Here is a 20,435-nt window from a genome sequence, read left to right on the forward strand (position 1 = left end):
ATGATTGTGAAGCTTAGTGAACCAAACTGAGGACCATTTTGAAGACTCAGGAAACCTTTGCAGGTGTTTTGAGTTGATTAGCTGATTGGCATGTCATCATATCCTAATTTGCTGAGATAGTGAATTGGTAAATTGGTGGGTTTTTGTTAAATGTGACCCAAAATCATCACAATTAAAAGAACAGAAGACTTAAACTACTTAAGTCTGTGAGCATTGAATGTATTTAATACATGAGTTTCACAATTTGAGATGAATTAATGAAATTTTCAACAACATTTTAATTTATTGAGATGCACCTGTACGTACTTACATTCAAGAAATATATTTCTGCTCTAAATATGGAAAGCAGGTTTGTTGTTGCAAACAACATTATTATCAAAACTCTTATAGCAATCCAACTGCCCTCAGACTCTGATCTATCTATACTGTATGTATCTATGTCTCTTTAAATGTTATTTAATTTTTGAAAAGGTGGCTTTTCACTTGTCGCTTCATATGTTCACCACTAGGTGTCTTATCTACTACTAATATTGTTCCCATATTCCTCAGCTCCCTTTAAAGTATGTTCCATCTTCCATCCAAGAAACTTTTAGCAGCTTATTCATTAATGTTTTTATTTGCACTTCATATTCAGTATTTGGGAAAGTTACTTTTAAAAGTAATGCATATTTTTTGTGGAATGTAATGTGTAAGTAATTAAGTTTCTTCTGTGTTACTTTTTCTCTTCTGGGCTGGATTTGCTTGTTTAGATCTTAATATAACATACAATTTATGCCAAATTATTTTTGGCAAATGTAAAAGCCCTTTCCTGAAACGAATAACCCTCAGGCTGAAAGGAATGCAAATTCACATCTGTACAGTAGAGGGCGCAGCTCGAACAAACCTTTTATCTGTGCTGCCACTCTAGATCGCATTAAGAATATGACACAGGAGAAGAAAGTTCAACACTAAAACACAAAGGTTATGTTTATCTAAAGTATTTTTTGCTTATTAATATGTTTGAATTTGACATTGGTTAATTAAGATGAAATTACATACATGTAGGATTTTTGAGTATTTAATTTTTATTTTCCACTGAATCTGTTTTTACTCTGAGATGAATAAATGCATTAAGTCTACAGTAAGGATCATGTTTACGCCTCTGCACTCACTTATACTTTCAGATATTGGTGGTGTCAGGCACTGAAAAACCAAACCATATAGTCACTAAAAATGTTAACAGTGAATATTCATCTTGTTGTAAGAGATTACTAAAAGGGATAGTTCACCTAGAAAATTAAAAGTCTTTCATCATGTCCTCGCCCTCATGTTGTTCCAAACCTGTATGAATTTCTTTTTTCTGTTAAACATAAAATAAGACATTTTGAGAAATATCTCAGCATTGTTTTTACATCCATCCAATGGAAGTGAATGGGTACCGGAACGGTTTGGCTTGCCAGCATTCTTAAAAATGTCTTCATTTGTATTCCTCAGAAGAAAGAAAGTCATACAGATTTGGAATAAATGAGGGTGAGTAAATAATGACAGAATTTTCATTTTGGGGTTAACTATCCCATATCCCTTTGAATTATAATGTGGATGGAAACACTGTCAGAATCCACAAGCAGTCCTGGGATTTCCAGTATGACTAAACCTATTCTGAACAACATTGCTGTTTTGATAAATGCACACGCATACATAAATACATACATACACATACTCATATTTATATATGATTTATATTAGATATAAATATATTACATATATTTCTTAAATATATGTATGTCTGTATATTTATACAGATATAAACATTCCCAGTACAAGTAATGTAAACACAAACTTTTTTTTAAGATGCAATTAATTGATTTGACAGCACTACTTTAAATACATAGTTTTTCTAATCAGTGACTTACAGTAAATAGATTCATAATAGTTTTTCAATGGTTTTTAGTCAGTTAAGTTCCTCTTAACTTGAACGTACATCTTAATTTCTTTATATTATAATATTTTGAAATGCATTTGAAGAAAATGATCAGGTAAAATATGTCCAAAAGCAAAGCCAATTTAAAAAAAAAAAAAGTATGTTGACTGATGCATTCTTTATTTGTTCTTCTTATTTCTTTATTTGCTTCTGTTTATTTCTGCTTATCTTTGTAATATATATATATATATATATATATATATATATATATATATATATATATATATATATATATATATATATATATATTTGAGTCTCACCTATCAGATAGGTCCTTCAAAGTATCTTGGAGAGGTGAGGTGTCCAAGTTACAACATCTAACTACTGGGGTGCCTCAGGGCTCAGATCTTGGACCACTTCTCTTCTCTGTCTACATGGCATCATTAGGTTCTGTCATTCAGAAACATGGCTTTTCATACCACTGCTATGCTGATGACACTCAACTCTACCTCTCATTCCATCCTGAAGTAGCTACTCGCATCTTAGCTTGTCTAACAGACATTTCTTTCTGGATGATGCACTTATATATCATTGCTCTTTTTGTTGTTTTTGATTGCTTCCACTGTCCTCATCTGTTAGTCGCTTTGGATAAAAGTGTCTGCTAAATGAATAAAAGTAAATGTAATGTTATACACAAGGAGTATTAAATTACAGTCTTAATAAGATTTATTATACATTAGTGAAACCATAAAAGTATTGATGATTCATTTAAAATTGACAATGATTAACACAAAGTGGTTTTATTAATCATTTTCCAAATGCATAATTTCTTGGGCCATTATACAAGACTTTAAGATCTATGATTTCACAATCAGTTTTTTTTCTTTAGTCATAAATGACATAAATTACATCTGGTAAAAGCTTCTGAAATAACTCTTGGATTATGAAAGACTGGTAAAATGAACTTTGCTCAAGCCAAACTAGAACACATTTCCCAACTAAACAACAGAATAACGTAAAGATGCTGTAAATATGCTGAAGGCAAAAAAAAAGACACTTTGTTTTTTTTTCAAATTATAATAATTTAGGCTAATAGTTTTCCTAAATGTAGAAAACACTGCAAATGAGCAAGCATAACAGTCTCTGACTCAGACTTCACTGTTACACAACATTTACGAGCTCTGGAAAATGTTGGCGTTCACCGTGTTTCGTCACACACTACGTGTTATTGACTGCAGAGCTTGATTGACCAATGAGTGAATGCATGATGGTTTGGTTAACTGTTTCAGCACTTTTTGATCTCACGTTTCCAGTGGGCGGTGGTCATATGATCTTCAATATTCTGTTACAGCTGGATTGCATTCAGTTCCTCGTATGGAGTTCAGTTCATTATAATTTCACAATAGAAGTGCCAGTGCCATGTGGCCTCTATATATGTAGGCCATTAATAGAAAAAAATAGATTTACTGACGTAAGTGTATCATGAGTGTATTTAGTGACATATAGTTATTCGTCAAATATGAAATCAGAGTTTTTTTCAAGATCATGTTGCACAATAGCCACACCCAAACCCTGTAATCCGATGAACATGAGTCAGCGAAATGCTCCAGATACTCCTAGGTGTAGCACTTATTGAATTCAAACCTCCTATTACATATCCCACTGATACGCACAAGGACGAGGAGTCTAGACGTTCTTCCTTCCCCTGTATTTTTATAAGGACTGCAATTTTTGGTCATTTTAAGGCCCAGCGAGTCCAAGGCATGTCATTAATGCTTCTCAAATATAGGCTGTACCTATGCTAGCTTAAAGGAAACCCCTAATTATTGTATAGACACTCCAGAAGACTTTTTTGGACTTCTCTTGTGGCTGATATTGAAGATCTGAATCCAAATGTTGATCTCAGATTTTAAAGACAAGAAGAGTAACAGCTGGAAGGACTAAGTCAGTTGCACTATTTTCAGGATGTAATACAATATGAGAGGATTATTGATTTATTTATTATAAGCGATTATAAGTGTTTAATCTGTAAACCAATTCTAGTGAGATAAGTGAATTAAAAAAATGTGAACAGTGAACTTTTAAAAACTTATTTTACAAAAAATAGTGCCTTATTTATATATATGTGTGTGTATATACATACAAAACACACACACACACACACACAAACACAGATAAACATGCCTATATGTTATATTATATTTTGTATTATTATATAGACAATATATAACATTATTTTTGAATATTTTATATACTTGTTTAAATGTTTTTCTATTTTAATATACTTTTTTAAAAAAAATTCTGTGATGCAAAGCTGAATTTTCAAGATCATTACACCAGTCTTCAGTGTCACATGATCCTTCAGAAATCATTAATATGGTGATTTAAGTTTGAAAAGTTGTGTTGCTTAATTAATTCATTAATTGGAACCAGCGATACTTTTTTCAGGATTATTTGATGAATAACATTTTAAAGAACATTGACCTTGTTGAATAAAAGCAATAATTTATTTTAAAGGGGGGGGGGATACTGACCCCAAACTTTAGAATGGTTGTGTGTATTGTTACAAAAGATTTCTAATTAGAAGAAATGGCGGGGGTTTTAATTATATATTTATTTTTGTTTGTTTGTTTGTTTTTTCACTTGTTGTGTCGTCTTCATCTCGGGGCGGATGCTCCGTGCGTGACGCGTCATGCGCACAAATAGTCCAGCAGCGCAGGGCACGAGCTCATAATCATCGCAGCCACGAGGACAGACGGACGGTTACCTGCTTCAACAGTGCTTGAACGGCAACCCATCTTCTGTCTTTTCGCTCTTTCCATCAATCCGTCAACTTCTTTGATTCCATTCGTTTTGTTTTCGGTCAAAATCGAACATTTGATTTAAAGACGCTTGCTTTAAAACAGTTCTACGCGAACCAGCGTCGTTGACCATCTGTGCTAACAACACCAGAAAACCCCTAAAACCGATCTTAAGGTAAGTTTTCCATCTGAATCTATGTTTTTACTCAAATACTTACTTCAACTCGTATGTTTTTGTTTAGATCGTTGAATAACACGGCTGCACAGAGACGGCGGCGTCCATCACTAGCGAAGATTATATAAGGGCGCCATCTTTGTTGTTTTTTTTATCGATCAAGATAATGTTAAGACCTGCTTCCCGGATAAAATAAAACCACGAATTCGCTTCGTTTGCAAAATTATGTAACGTTATTTGGATAGATGACTTCGGAAGGTCACAATGTTCTCAAATGCCCTCCACGTCACTTTTTTTTTTTTTTTTTTTTTTTTTTTTTTTACTTTACAATATTTTTTTTTAACGGATAACGTAATAGTTATTTATTATCATAACTTTATCGCCTAATTATTTTTTTAAGCGAGATTACACCGCTATCCCAAATGAAAGTGAATGGGGACTGACGCTTACGAGCTCCGAAAGACATGAAAAGCAACAATAATAACGTTATACTCGACGATTTATAGAAGTTACATTGTTTCTCGTCTCTTGTAATCATTCGGTATCGTTGATTACTGTATGTGTTCTTCTCAACAACACTGCATGTATCCTTTTCTCCCCGAAAACAAACAATGTTTGAAAAGGCATTGGTCTTTTTCATAAAAAACAGGGATGTTTTCTTTGTTTTATTCCAACGTATAGTTTCGTCCATTTAGTGGTTGTTCTTGGCGTGCTTATTAGACCGGTACCTCACAATCTTTTGTGTCCTCTCTTCCAGAAACATGAGCTCTCAGGTGAGACAGAACTTCGAGGAGGCCTGCGAAGCGGCCATCAACCGTCAGATCAACATGGAGCTGTATGCATCCTACGTCTACCTTTCCATGGTGAGAGTCCAAGGCCATTACAACATACTACACCCATTCTGTTCCCATTTAGTCAAATCTAGTGTTCTAGGTGAAAGAGCATTGAGTTCAGTATTTAAATTAACTTCGTTTAGTTAATGATCCATTTTGTTTATTGCCTTGTAACTTCTTTTGTGTTTCTCTCATGCAGTCGTACTACTTCGACCGAGATGATCAGGCCCTACACAACTTTGCGAAGTTTTTCCGCCATCAGTCCCACGAAGAGCACGAACACGCTGAGAAACTGATGAAGTTTCAGAACCAGAGGGGAGGGAGGATCTTTCTGCAGGATGTGAAGGTACATCTATAGTGTGTGTTCACGTGATAGCGTTACAGTTCGGCAGGACAAGGCAAGGACCCAGAGATAGAGAGGACAGTGTTTGGGTGGGGCTCTTATCTTTTAGCGACACTGACCATAAACTTCAACTGACAGTCAGCACGTTTATTAAGCGTCTCTCTCTATTATAGTGAAATGTTAAAGCACGTAACTGGAGGCCATCAATGCTTTTATTATCATGTGACCAGTATAGATTTTGCAAGAACATTTAATATTTGCACGAGTTTAAGGAATAGTTTAACAGTAAGTTGGAAATGGAAAAAATTGTTAGTTGAAGTGAAATACTTTTGGGAAGTTGGCATGTGATTGTGACTAGTCAGATGCCAAGCCATAAAAAAATTCTTATTATTTTACCTACTGTTTAATTTTAATTTCTAGGACTGCAACTAACAGTTCTTTTAGGAATGAACGCATTTGTTGATTTTAAAACATTTAATGTCTTACAACCTGTATTTCAGAAAATAATTATTCCAAAGTATTGCGTTCTTGCACTAACAGAGGTCTGCTTGTTACCTTTAAGCTAAGTGGAAATACTTTTGTGACCTTGACATTTACAAATAACGATACAACTTTAAAATCTAAGTTATGTGCTGAGGAAATGCATCTGTCATTACACATGACCGGGAAGGAAACATATTTGTGGTTTCAGAAATTGTCTCCATAAGAAATGGTGTTAAGACCTACAATACCTATTGTACCTTCTGTATTCATTCAGATTTAACCTAAAATTTATTAGGATTTATAAAGGGATGTTTTTAGGCATATGCCATGTTTTTATGTGCATATCATCACTTGCTCACCAGTGGATTTTCTGCAGTGAATGGGTGCCGTCAGAATCTAAATCCAAACAGCTGATTTAAAAACATCACAATCCACTCCAGTCCATCAATTCATGTTTTTTTTGTGTTTTAGTTTCCATATAAATTATTAGTCCTTGATCCGTAATATTTATCAAGTGAAAGTCATCTTGTCTGAATCCGGAGAGAAATATGTACACACAAAACACAGTTTAGAAGCAAGAACCGTTTTACAAAAAAAAAATACAAATGTCAGTGAATTTTGATGTGAGGGCAATAGCGGGTGGACTGGAAGAAGCCTTATTAACTTTTGTGTTTGACAGAAACCGGAGAAGGACGAGTGGGGAAGTGGTTTGGAAGCTCTGGAATGCGCCCTGCAGCTGGAGAAGAGCGTCAATCACTCCCTCCTGGAGCTGCATAAGCTGTCCTCCCAGCACAACGACCCTCACGTGAGTCTGCAGCTACTGATACCAACGCTACTAAACCCTCTTATTCCAGACAAAAAATTCCAAACGCACTCTACTTGTTTCTTACAGATGTGTGATTTCATTGAGACGCACTACTTGGACGAGCAGGTGAAGTCCATCAAAGAACTGGGCGACTGGGTGACCAACCTGCGCCGTATGGGCGCCCCCCAGAATGGCATGGCCGAGTACTTGTTCGACAAGCTCACACTTGGCAAAGAGAGCAGCTAAATACTCAGTCCATCTTTTCCTTCGCTGATTAGTTTTGCTATATGAGCGTTTATTTCCCTATATGCCATCGGACACTATTTTATGTTGTTTGACTGACTGGTCAACTTGTTTGTCCACTTATTTAAACCTCTTAACATGTTTGACTCTGCCATGCTTCGCTGTTTAAAGTTGCAGTTCTCATAAGCCATAGCACTCTATATCTCTAGCTCGTTCAAGATTTGACCTGCCTGCATGTGACGCGTGATTTGTCAATTAAATTATGCTCCAAACCAATAAAATAAAAACCTCTGGGATCTGAACTTGTCTCATGGCTCATTTATTGTTTCCAGACTTACATGTATGTCTGAGCTTTCGAGTTTAGGGGTTTCTGTGGATTCAGATTTAATCCACGTCTCAGTCAAGCCCAAGAGACTTGAGTAGCAGAGGCTGGAATAAAGTCCACTTTGTTGAAAGCTGACAATTGCAGAGGCAACATGAATATAATGGAAGCACATTTTATTATTAAACCAGTTATATTAGAATAAAATGATGTAGAATGAGCCTGTTGAAGATTCCCGTACTTCTCTTTCGGTGTCTTGCCGTCACAACCAGTGGTGAAAGTGTTACTATTTCAGCCAGACCAGGTGTCTAGTATCTTTAAACATTAAATCTTTTCATGAGAAGCAGGTGTATAACCCTGACTATCAGTATTTACACTTCCTCTTCTAAAAACTGTCATTGATATGAAAGACAAGAATAATATATGATCCTAAATATGACAGTAGCGTTGATCTGTGTATATAACCGATGCACCAGACATCTACCTCATATGTGGAAAATATAATGTTCACTGTGTGCGTCCATTGATAATCTAATATATTAATTGTTTTAAATGGTTAACTGTAAATGTGAACACATAATTGCTCATTTCCAACTTGAACTTAAATACTGAACTCAGTGGTTATTTATCCAGAAACTCATATCATGAATCTAAGCCTGGAACAAGGAAGTCCAAGACTAAACATGACTGAATAATGACTGTAATCTTTTTAGACTGTCAACAAAACAGATACGAGGAAGTCAGTGTTAGTATGTGAAACATGAATTACTTTAATCCATGACACCTGTTGTGCTTGTCAAGATGAACATAGTTCTTTCAAATAAACCTCAACATCTGGTATGCTGAAGAAAAACTGCATGTCATCGTGAGCACTGCTTTGTTACAATATATGATATATAGTATAAGAAATATTTACTTAATACATGTACATATGTATATATATATATATATATATATATATATATATATAGGGGAAAGCGGGGTCGAAAGTAACGTGGGACGAAAGTAATAAAACGATTTTCTCACAGCCTCTTTACTGTATTTGCATTCCAAGCTATGACGGCATGTTCAGCACGCGACCCTTGATGGAGCTGAGAAATGTCACGTGACTTCATCATCGTTTCCCGCAGTTAGGTCCCTAAAGCTGTTTTCGACTACAAAAAGTAAATTATTGAAGCGGTGATTATTTTCAGATTAGTTGTGTTGTTTTTCTTGTTTCATGTGTCACAATAATGATCAATCTACAGGTTATTTAGTGCTTTAACACATCGTAAAGTTGAGAGTTTATCCAGCAAACTGGGTTTAAATGTCAGGAGTTTCTGTCGGGACGAAAGCAGTGACCAGAAGTATTTCTTTTGTTCCGGTGCATGCTATATTGTGAATTTCAGTGTCATGCATCATTTATTAAACATGTTTATGTCATATTATACCAAAAGATTATGTCAAGAGAAGAGTGAGGGTCAGAAAGACAGACAGAGGTCTGGTTTTATCCAGATGTTTATGAGAGGGTGTTTCTGGACATAGAGGAACATCACTCTCTGGGCAGCTGCTACGTCACATTTACCTTAGTTTTAGCCATACCTTAGCTTTTACACATCCACCTATGAATTTGCATTGTTTATAGATGTTTTAATGCATATTTTGAATTTATGCATAAAAACAAATGGATGGAAACATGAATAGGCCTACTGTTACATTAAGTTTAGAATTTATATTATGCCAATGTAATGAAATGTTATATTGTCCATTCTGTTTAATTCTTTACATAAAAATAAATTAAAATTTCCCCAATTTTTTTTTTTTAACAATTCAAGTTTGTACAGTCTGATTTTGAGACATTTGATGGAACTTAAAATGAAAATGAAAAATGTAAATGTAATTTAATAAATTTTTGCATAAATAAAGGACAGAATATCTTTGCAGTTACATATTAACAAGGTCATATTCAGGTATACTTAATAAATATAAGAGTAGCAGAAAACAATCTAGCTTATATTGGTGAACTTTTCTCCAAAAAAAAAAAAAAAAAATCATTCTGTATGATTTATAAGTGTTTGGAAAAATGTGACATGGGTTATGTCCTCATAAGTCACCCTCTCCTGGTAATACCTGTGTCATGTCATTAGAGTTGTGTCCTGATATGTCACAAAAACAAGAGCACACACACACACACACAAACACAGTGGCTATAGAAAGTCCTGTAAGTTGTGGACAGGAACAAGACTGGATACAAAAACTTTTCAAAGACTTTAAAAAATGCCTAGAAGAACAGTGAAGTCTGTTATTAAGAAGTGGAAGTGGGTATTTGGCACAACACAGTGCCTCCCTGCATCAGGACATCACTCCAAACTGGATGTAATAGCCAGAGGAAACCGATCAGAGAGGACGACCAAGAAGCCTAAAGTAACTCTGAAGCAGCCACAGGAATTTATGACAAAGAGTGGTCATTGTGTGCATGTGACAACAATATCCCAAATTCTCCACAAATGTGGCTCGTTTGGGAGGGTGGCAAGAAAAAAGCCACTCCTCAAGAAAGGCCACATGCAGTCAGACTGAGCTTTGGCAAAACACATCTTGAAGATTCTGAGAAAGAGTAAAAATATTTAATGAATTATTTGGCCTCAACACCAAACGATATGTCTGGTGGAAATCCAGTGGAATGACCTGAAGACTGCAGTCCACAACCATCGCCATCAAACTGAACTGAACTGAGCAGTTCTGCAAAGAAGAGACACAAATCCCAACAGACTAAAGACTGAAATTAAAGCAAAGGGTGGTTTAAGAAACAAGGGGGTGATCCTTTTTCAAACTCAGTGATTCTCTTTTATTTATTTATTATGTTGGCGTTTTATCTTTCACTTAGATCTTAAAAGTTGCACTGAATAAATAGAGCTGGATAAAACAAAAACTGTGTCCATCTTCATTTCAGGCTGCAAAGCAAAAAGATTTGATTATTTTAAAGGGGGATTGTTTTTCTACTATCTCTCTCTCTTACAGTATTTTAAGGCCATATCAGCAGGGAATGCTAGATTAAACTTAACAAATATCAATATTTTGAATCATAAAATGGGATTTATCAATTTTATAAATACACTACCATTCATTTAACAAGGATGCATTATAAAGATCAAAATTGACAGTAAAGATAAAATATTTTTATTACAAAACTTTCTATTCATCATAAAAAATGATGTAATGTTCTTGGTCAGATAGTTCTTGTTTGGGAAGACCTCTTTTGTGCAATATTCTCATTTTTATTTCTGTTGTAACTGGAAATTAAACACGTGACTTGTGTGCCAGAGCGTGCAAGGGTCAGAATTTGCAGCTATGCACTGATTTATTGTCTCTTAAAACAATCTTCTCATCTGGAATTTCCGAATGACCTCTACTTGCTCTGATGATTCAGTTCCCATTAGAGATGGAAGTGAAAACAGTATAAGAAGTGAAACTGAAATGATTTGCATGCATTTAAAATATCAGCATAAGTCAGAAAATAAAATAATTATATATGAATATTTAGTTGATTTACAATCTTTTATATATACTATATGTTTTATGTAACTTTTATACTATTATATAAACAAACACACACACATACACACACTGTATACTGTACTGTATACTGTACATACATTCATCACAAAAAAAATTATATATATATTATATATATTAGTGATGTATGTATGTATGTATTAGTGATAAACCAATGCATAAAATGCACTGAGTTTTTAAATTAAAATGTGTACTCTTTATAAGATAAAAATGCTCGGATTTTACACCACAAAACAGATTATTTTCTGCCATGCTATATTTTCATTTGAGTGTGTATAATTATTATTGATGCATTTTGATAGCCTGAATGCACTGTAAGTCGCTTTGGATAAAAGCGTCTGCTAAATGCATAAATTCAATTTAATTTATTTTGTTTCAGTGTCACTGATAAACTATTATATATATACAATATATATATATAGTGATATAGTTTTTTTTTGGGGGGGGGGGGGGGGGATTACGTATATGATTTATTAATTAATTTATCTATTTTTTGTTTATTAAGGTATAGTTATTTTAAAAACTTCAAATTAAACTAGCTGAATACAAAATGCTTCATTTTATTTTATTTCAAGTAACATTTTTTTTTATGTTTTTTGTTTGACACAATGTTATAAAAAATATAAACACCATGTTTCACAAATCTTGGTTTTTCCCAGAAACAGTTATGCAACTCAGGACTAACAGGACCAAATTAGTCTGATTTTCATAAAGCAATCTGTCATATCTCTGTTGGGAAATCCGTGTCCAGCCCAGTCCGAGCCTTATAAAATGTGAAGACCTGATGTGTCTGAACTGAGAGAACCTGAGAGGTAAGTGACTGACTAAACTAACAGCTTTCTTAATGCGAAACGTGTTAAGTTATCGATGGTTGTCTGTCTATGCACAGAGATCATACTTTATCTACAGAGATTTTTGATGTTTACTGTTTGTGACATGGTTAATATTTCAACTTGCTAACTTGTATATTTTCATATATTCAGCTCTGTAATCATGAAGCTTATTCTTGCTGTGCTGGTGCTGGCGCTGGTGTTGGTGGTCGGGACCCAGGCTCAATGGCACCGCTACCCAGGACAAGCCATTGGAGGTTGCTTATTTTTCCTTTTCATCTGCATTTACTCTTAAGTCATGCACTCCGTTGAATCAGTTCGCCGGCAGATTTTTACCACTTTCACTGTGTTTTGCAGGAGCAAAGGACATGTATCGTGCTTACCAAGATATGAGGAAGGCCAACTGGAGGGGCGCAGACAAGTATTTCCATGCACGTGGGAACTATGATGCTGCAAGAAGGGGCCCTGGAGGCAAATGGGCAGCCAGAGTAATCAGGTTCGTCATCGCTGGCAGATCTGACATGATTTTATTCCTTAGAAGCTCATGTGAGCACTTAAACCGAGCAAGAAAGATTGCTCTCTTGCACTGTATAATGTGCTACATTTTTGAGAGAAACTTTGAATTGTAGTATGTATTATCTAATGTTAATGTTTACATTTTAAGTGGGTGAAAATGGCATTAAATCACTGTTCTGATGTGTGCAGTGATGGAAGAGAGGCTCTGCAGGGACTCTCTCGCCGCGGTAATTCAGATGCTGCAGCAGACCAGGCCGCCAACCGCTGGGGACGTAATGGTGGTAACCCCAACCGCTACAGACCCAAGGGCCTTCCCAGAAAGTACTGAAAAGAAGAGCATTAGTGCAACAGAAAATGAGTGAAATCATTTAGCTCTAAAACTGCTTGATTCAATTTTGCATAAAACCATTTCACTCTTTTTTTTAATCTTGACAGTTATCTTTCATTAAATCTACATTTATCACCCCAAAAAAATGCAAGCTTTACGTTTTAGCACCATTTAGTCTATGTAACACACACTCTGGTCTGAATAAAGGAAGCAAGCTCATTTGTAGTTTGAGTGTCTGTTGTCATTACGTCACTGTTTACTGTATGTTGGAGCGCCTCCAGCTGCTCATTCAAGCACATTGTCTTCATCTGCCAACATCTTTGTCTGATTTTGTTTTAAACGTTCGTCTTGACAATTAAACGATTAAATCTGCATTTATTACATCAAAATATTGTATTTTATGTTACATTTATTTGATTTACATTAGAGTAAAATAAAGGTGTTAGCCACATTTAATAAAAAAAATTTGCTCGAAAAATATAAACGAAATTTCTCATAATACAGACTTAAATCCAAACTGTGGCAATGTCTCCAAGACACTTGAAAAATGCTTCATGCAAAGCTATTATGTGCTACAAAAGCTGGTTTAAAAGCAAATTGTGAATTGATTTAGTTTAGCAGTTAATTGATAAATAAAATCAATTTGTGCCATTATTTTTTAAGCATAGCCTACTCACTTTGCAGCATATTTACACAAGCGCCTATAACTGTAACTTTTCACAGTCAGTAGCATTCTGTAGCTTCGTAGGTAAGTTTCTTCAAGCACCTTGGAGACATAATAAACGGCTTTAAACCATTTTGTTCTTTTTTTTGTAAAAATACCTATTATCTAAGAATTTTGCACAGTACTTATAACATACACACATACACACACACACACACAATAATCATTTCAGAGTTTTTGCGGATGTTTGTTCCTCCAGATGTTAGAAGTTGTTCTTGCAGTGAGGGCTGAATCATCTCAGTCAGGACATGGAAACTCCAGATTTAGCCAACTCTTGCAAAACCAGTGTGTTTATACACCAAAGCCCTCAGCACTCTCACTTACACTTAGATACTTGGATAAAGGCAGTGACACTAGCAACACTGAGATCATGGGTTTGATTCCAAGGCAGAGCATGACTCGATAAAACGCGTAAACTTGAAGTTGATTCAGATAAAAGTGTCTGCCAAATGCATTAACAATTAATTACTAATAGTTTCAGGCATAAACTTCGGTTATGTAATGATTTGTATAGGTAAAAAAAAAACTATAAATAACGGTCTATCCACATAATCATGGCTGTCTTAAGACATCCCGATTTCCCAGAAACAGTTGTGCAACAGGGTAATCACTCAGGAGAAACATAATATTTATAGTACAGCATAACTGAGAAACTCCGCTTCCAAGCTCTTAAATGAGCAATGAATAAAGCTTTGGAAAAACCTGACTCGGCCTGACTCAAAGACACAAGACAACGTCTCAACATCAGTGTGGATGGATTTGTTTTAGTTTTTTTTTTTTCAAACACAGCTTTGTTTCTCAAGATGTTAGACTCTACAGTCATGAAGCTTTTGGCCACTGATATTTAGCAAAATGTGTGCATTTACTTACAACTGATTTTGGGCCTTCAACCAACCTTCAACCTTCAACCAACACTTCCGTTATATTAATGAACGCATACAGGCAGAAAATGAGTGGCATCAACACAGCGGTGAGAACAATGCACAATGTCTTATCTGACAAAAAGTGGTTTGGAACTTAATTTTGTTCCATCAACAATAACGGGTCGTTACGAACAGTACACCTACATTTTCATTCCCCAAACAAAGAATTGAAACATCCATAAGAGTGTCTCCAGATAATTAAAGCTCTGCAATTTTCAGATTACATAGAGAAAGGGAAAAAGTATTAGAAAAGCTCAATCCAATTCCACATTATAAACCTCATTTGAACTTTCTGAAATGACCAAGCAAGCAGAAATCTTTTTGTAATCAACTTTATTTTGGTCCCAAGCAGACAGATTAGTCGAAGAGTCCGAATCCCATGTCATCTTCGGATTCTTCAGACTCCTCTTTCTTCTCTTCTTTCTTCTCCTCCGCTGCAGGGAGAATAGGAATAAAGACATTAACATTACAGGATCTATGGGAAACCAATCAACAGTTCACAATCATCGGTCCGTAACAAAAACATAAGACAATAATGACATTTCAAACAGTCACAGCATGCTACATTTCCTCCCAAAATAGGAAGTTCTCTGAGGTTTATGTACTTGCCCATAACGGACATTTGATTGAAATGATTGCTGGCTGAAAATCTGACATTTTAAAAGGTGATGTAGGGAACTTTCGTAAAAACATATTTTTTACATATTAAACCTGCCATTATGTCCTGACAGTAGAATATGAGACCGATAATCTGTGAAAGAAAGAAATAAAAAAAAAAAAAAAAAAAAAGAGCTCCTCTGGCTCTTCCCAGTGGTCCTATTGCCATTTGCAGAAATTCATCCGCTCCCGTTAAGAAACAACCAATCAGAGCTGTGGTCCTTAACTTAAATTTATATAATAAGCGAGTACTCCATGAATCCATTTTCCAAACCGTGTTTTTACCTTGTCCTGAATCACTAGGGTGCACCTATAATAAGTGTTTATATTCGGACTATTTTAGATTGCTTCGGGGGTACCGCGGCGGAGTAACCCAGTACCTTTGTGATTCTTCATAGACATAAACAGAGAGAAGTAGTTCCGGCTACGATGTTCTTCCGCAAGACACAAGCAGTTCTGTTTATTAACCGCTAGAGCGTCAAAAGTTACCGACTGCAGCTTTAAGAGCAAATACTTATAGACTGAAAAGCCTGAGCTGTATTATCCATCTCGATTAAGTTCCTTTCACACTGCACGTTGGACCCGGAAAAATGGCGTAACATTGCTGGGTCGCCTTCTGTGTGAACGCAAACATGTCCCGGGATTGATCCCGGGTTGGGGACCTAGTAACATTGCCGGGTTCAGTCCCGGAACGAGCGCTGTGTGAACGAAAGCCAGAACTAATGGCTTAAAGGCTGTATCGGAGTGATGACATGTTATCACGCAACTCTTTTAACAGGTGTTTTGAAGGCAGATCAACATTTGCGACGAAAAAAAATGTGCAAACTAATGAAGCAGAGATCGTTTAGTTCCTCACTTTCCACGCTGACGCGGAGATCGTTCACCAGCTTAAGTGAGAGTTAATGTACCTAGTGTATTCGACTCATACATTACATGTCACACCCTGATGTCACGTGTCGTTACACGACCTTTACGGGTTGTGTGTGAACGCATGCACATATTCCAGGTATTCACTGGCATTGTGAAAATGCAAAATCTAGCGACCCGAGAACAACTGCCGAAACACATTACACGTGTATTTTCCAGAATCACAGTGTGAAAGGGGCTTTAGAGAGTCAGTTAGAGACATAAGGAAGACACTGACCTGCAGGGGCGGCAGCAGATCCTCCAGCGGACGGGGCAGCAGCGCTGGATGCAGCTACAGCTCCACCGGACGGCACGCTGGCCAGCTTACTGAAACCTGTCAGACACCCACAAACAGACGCTGAGACATGCTCACACTCCTAAAAAAAAAAATCTCTTTTCAAAACCACTAGGGGTGCTCCGATCACGATCGGCCGATCGTTAATGCGCATCTCGTCAGTAAAGCCGGGTTTCTAATCAGCCGTTAATTGCATCAGGTGCGTGGTTTCACAGAGCAGCTGTTACTACACAGAGCCGTTTGTTAATAGAGAAGATGCACCAAAAAACGCTGAAAATGAAGTGGATTTGCGCATCTTCTCTATTAACAACGGCTCTGTGTAGTAACAGCTGCTCTATGTGAAATCACGATGATCGTGATCGGAGCACCCCTAAAAACCACCAAATTAAACCACAGTTCTGCACAGAGAAAAACTAATTACACAGCATAAGACCAAAATCATCATACTCTGTACAAACATCGGTTTGCTAAAACAGTTTAAGACAAAGAGATGATTTAGTACATTTAAGAAAATTTCTCAATTAATTAAATGTGTTACTTGCCATTTATCTGTAAATTATTTGTAAAATTGACTAGCAAATTCTAAGTGATAAACATTTCAAAGTAAATCCTAGACAAAATTGAATTCGGTGCAGCACAAATTACAAACTTAACGCTGCTTTTAAAAACCAACATGCACTTAAACAAAACAGACCACTGAAGAACATTTCACAAGAAAATACCTAATCATTTTTTACGAAATTTCAGATTTAACTCAATGTAGCGCTTACTGTTCCTTTCTTTGTGGAATTTATTAGCAGTTTCTGAGTGAAAATAGTTTCTACACTGGATCGGATAAACCATGACAAGCTTACATCCTCAAGACTTCCCTTAAGTTACATGTGGAACCATTAGGTTACCGAGCTTACCTTGGGCAATCACTTCCTCCAAATTTTTGCCATTGAGCTCAGACACAACCTACAAACACAAAGTCAATGTTAACGAAAGGCACATAACAGACAGTCCCTCACAAGCACACATTGCTCCTGGGTGTTCATGCACAGAGTACCTTGCTCATCCGGGTGTCATCGGCCTCGATGCCTACGCTGTCCAGGATCTTCTTGATGTCTCCTGTGCTCGGGCTGTCTTTGCCTCCGAGGGCTGAGAGCAGGTAAGCAGCGACGTAACGCATCCTACAACAGAGAAAGAGAAATGAATGGATCCAAGATGTAGGAAACACTGGAAGTTTAACGTTACAGAAATATTTACACCTGAGTGTCCCAGTGACATTAGCAAATAATACTGCTGAATCTAAAATAACACCAATTCCACATTTATTCAAATTACTGAACTTTTTTTTTTCAAATAAAGAAAACGCATCATAAATGATAACACAAAAAACTTCTAATTATTTGCACACTACTTGCTATTTATTTATAAAAAGAGCAAGACGGGAGTTTAGTGTACTGAGGCTAAAACAACTATGGCACATTTTACTAATAACTGAGAGCTAAGCCACATGGCTAACTGCGCTAGCGGGCTGTGTGCCGATAACATTAAATCAATCTGAGCTTCTGTATTACATCAGTCTCGCAAACGGAGATTCGAGGGACTTTGTTGTTTCAAATACATGCATCATTTGCTCATTCGACGTTTGTGTGTGTTTGTTAAATCATTGTTTTTTGTCACTCACTTTGCGGAGATAGAGAGTCTCGCGTGTTCACTAGCGGGCTCGTGCAGGCAGAAAGGAAGTGGAGAGGTGGCGAAAACCGGAAATACGACAGACTCGAGAGCGTCACCGGCGAGGAGCGAGTCGAAAGGCTGAAAAGCACGTCAATCACGAGATTGAGGGAGGAGTCTCGTCTTTTCCCCCCACTGATTTGAATTGGATATTAATAATATGAATAAATTCCGCGCAGTTTTATACCATATATTCCTACGAAAAAAATTAATAAAAAAGAGAAAAAAAGAAAAAAAGTATTGTACGTTTGTACTCAATCAATAATAGATCAGTGCGTCCAGTGGACATTGCATAAAAGTCGTAATTAGCCAAAAATGTTTGATACATTTTTTTTTATATAAAATGTTATATTTATTAAAATAAATCATAAAAAAAACCCGGCAACAAAATGAAGAGTTGTTCTGTTATGCATGCACGTTGACTGCTGGTCATTGTTAGTGGACAGATTAATATGATACTCTATAGTGAGAGGGCGGGATTTTATAATGTTTTTTTGTTTGTTAGCTTTTGTTTTTTTTAGGTATACAGTAACAAAATTGGCCATTATTGTGATCAATTCCAAATTATTTAGTTTTTGCACTATTTAAACCATCTAATGTTCCACTAGTCTTATAAAACATGCCAGCAGAGGTCATTGTTTATCATGAGCATAAAAACCAAAATAAAAATAAAAAATATAGATATAGCTCACATGCACCAGTAGCCCTAATCTCATCTCATCTCATCGGTGGATTTATAAGGTAAATATATTGTATATATGTAATACAGATTTGAACAGTGTACAGTGAATTTGAACATTGCTTACAATTGCACTGTTTTTAAACAACAAAATTAAATATTTGGAGGGTATTCTTGCCATAGTACAAGTATACCATATGCAAAATCACATCCACAGACAAGTCAGAAAATAACTTTTATATTAAAATGCAAAAATCGCACCCTGGAAATGAATTTCAGGAGGATTTGTACCATTATGAGAACATTATGTTCCAACTAAGTAAAAACACAAGTGTAGCTGTAGCCTAAATAACGCTCAAGATAGCATAATACAGTAGACATTCTTTTAGATGTCTTTGTTAGATTATATGGCTGTATGTAATTGTATTTCACTCGTTTCATCACACAACGTTGTTTTAGAAGTCATAAGGTTTTATTTTGTCCGTTTTGGAGTCTGACAGTATAAAGTACATCCACCTTCACTGCAAAAGAACAGTTCACACATTCTGCCTATAACATCTCCTTTTGTTTCCTAGAATAAAAAACGCACTTTCATTTAAAAGGCAGAAGAATGACAAAATATTCATATTCTGGGTAAACTATTCAAGTGCATCAGTGATAAAATCATAATAAAAAGGTCTCTGACTCTGACAGACAGAAAAATGTTGAGAATGTGAGTAATGTAAAGAGCACATCAGACTGTCTGATATTAGTAATGATGTTAGTGTGAGAGGTGGATCTGAAGATGACAGAAAGACAAATATGTGACAGATGAATGATAATAAAGCAGTAAAGGGATAGTTAATCCAAAATTAAAATTCAATCACCATTTATTTTCCTTCATGTAATTCAAACCCAGATGCCATTCTTTTTTGAAGTCCAAAAGGTCCTGACTGCTGTTTTCAAAGATGTTCATTGTCTTACATACAATTGTTAATTGTATGTTTACTTGAATGCTTCTCCACAGACTATAGTCAAAACAGAATACAATATACAGTACAGTTCTGTACATACATTATTTAATTATCATTTATTTATTTATTTATTATTAATTGTTATTTTCCATACAATAAAAGTGAACTGACTGTCCAAAATGAAATGTCTATAAGACTTGTTAAACCAAGCTCCCTGAACTATATAGGTGTTAAAATGTTAATTCTGAATTAACTATTGCTTGACAGTGACTGTTTGCACCAGTAGGTGGCGTCAAGTGACTGTCTTTATAAGTGAATTGTGCCTTTTATTTATTTTTTAAATAAAAGGCACAACCTTTTATTTAAAAAAATCAGATTCATTCAGAAACTTACAATAGGCTGTCTTAATGAGTTAATAATTTAATCATTCATTAAACGGACCTGTTCA

General features: G+C 35.7%; 3 protein-coding genes across 3 annotated transcripts; 2 read left to right on the plus strand and 1 right to left on the minus strand.

The window, feature by feature from the left end:
- Nucleotides 1-4,592: 4,592 nt before the first annotated feature.
- On the plus strand, nt 4,593-7,885 carry fth1a (ferritin, heavy polypeptide 1a). The gene is made up of 5 exons (XM_026216156.1): nt 4,593-4,876; nt 5,634-5,739; nt 5,909-6,055; nt 7,215-7,340; nt 7,428-7,885. Exons 2-5 carry the CDS (start codon nt 5,638-5,640, stop codon nt 7,584-7,586), a joined length of 534 nt encoding a protein of 177 aa, XP_026071941.1. The 5' UTR covers nt 4,593-4,876; nt 5,634-5,637; the 3' UTR covers nt 7,587-7,885.
- Nucleotides 7,886-12,193: 4,308 nt separating this feature from the next.
- On the plus strand, nt 12,194-13,356 carry saa (serum amyloid A). The gene is made up of 4 exons (XM_026216157.1): nt 12,194-12,269; nt 12,441-12,544; nt 12,645-12,783; nt 12,993-13,356. Exons 2-4 carry the CDS (start codon nt 12,451-12,453, stop codon nt 13,129-13,131), a joined length of 372 nt encoding a protein of 123 aa, XP_026071942.1. The 5' UTR covers nt 12,194-12,269; nt 12,441-12,450; the 3' UTR covers nt 13,132-13,356.
- Nucleotides 13,357-15,094: 1,738 nt separating this feature from the next.
- On the minus strand, nt 15,095-18,440 carry LOC113051957 (60S acidic ribosomal protein P2-like). The gene is made up of 5 exons (XM_026216158.1): nt 18,309-18,440; nt 17,685-17,808; nt 17,545-17,593; nt 16,580-16,675; nt 15,095-15,212 (listed from the first exon to the last, which is right to left on the minus strand). The coding sequence occupies exons 2-5, from the start codon at nt 17,805-17,807 to the stop codon at nt 15,136-15,138; spliced, it is 345 nt and encodes a 114-aa protein (XP_026071943.1). The 5' UTR covers nt 17,808; nt 18,309-18,440; the 3' UTR covers nt 15,095-15,135.
- Between the last annotated feature and the right edge of the window lie 1,995 nt (nt 18,441-20,435).

Source organism: Carassius auratus, chromosome 32 (genome assembly GCF_003368295.1).
Source record: "Carassius auratus strain Wakin chromosome 32, ASM336829v1, whole genome shotgun sequence".
NCBI lineage: Eukaryota > Metazoa > Chordata > Actinopteri > Cypriniformes > Cyprinidae > Carassius > Carassius auratus.

What these genes read in the sequence shown, in the direction of transcription:
- fth1a (XM_026216156.1), top strand. Translation starts at nt 5,638, where the DNA reads ATGAGCTCTCAGGTGAGACAGAACTTCGAGGAGGCCTGCGAAGCGGCC. An exon ending in CCTACGTCTACCTTTCCATG is followed by an intron (nt 5,740 to 5,908) that starts GTGAGAGTCCAA and finishes TCTCTCATGCAG; the next exon opens with TCGTACTACTTCGACCGAGA. An exon ending in CCCAGCACAACGACCCTCAC is followed by an intron (nt 7,341 to 7,427) that starts GTGAGTCTGCAG and finishes TGTTTCTTACAG; the next exon opens with ATGTGTGATTTCATTGAGAC.
- saa (XM_026216157.1), top strand. Translation starts at nt 12,451, where the DNA reads ATGAAGCTTATTCTTGCTGTGCTGGTGCTGGCGCTGGTGTTGGTGGTC. An exon ending in CCCAGGACAAGCCATTGGAG is followed by an intron (nt 12,545 to 12,644) that starts GTTGCTTATTTT and finishes TGTGTTTTGCAG; the next exon opens with GAGCAAAGGACATGTATCGT. An exon ending in TGGGCAGCCAGAGTAATCAG is followed by an intron (nt 12,784 to 12,992) that starts GTTCGTCATCGC and finishes TGATGTGTGCAG; the next exon opens with TGATGGAAGAGAGGCTCTGC.
- LOC113051957 (XM_026216158.1), bottom strand. Translation starts at nt 17,807, where the DNA reads ATGCGTTACGTCGCTGCTTACCTGCTCTCAGCCCTCGGAGGCAAAGAC. An exon ending in ATGACACCCGGATGAGCAAG is followed by an intron (nt 17,594 to 17,684) that starts GTACTCTGTGCA and finishes TTGTGTTTGTAG; the next exon opens with GTTGTGTCTGAGCTCAATGG. An exon ending in GGAGGAAGTGATTGCCCAAG is followed by an intron (nt 16,676 to 17,544) that starts GTAAGCTCGGTA and finishes GGTGTCTGACAG; the next exon opens with GTTTCAGTAAGCTGGCCAGC.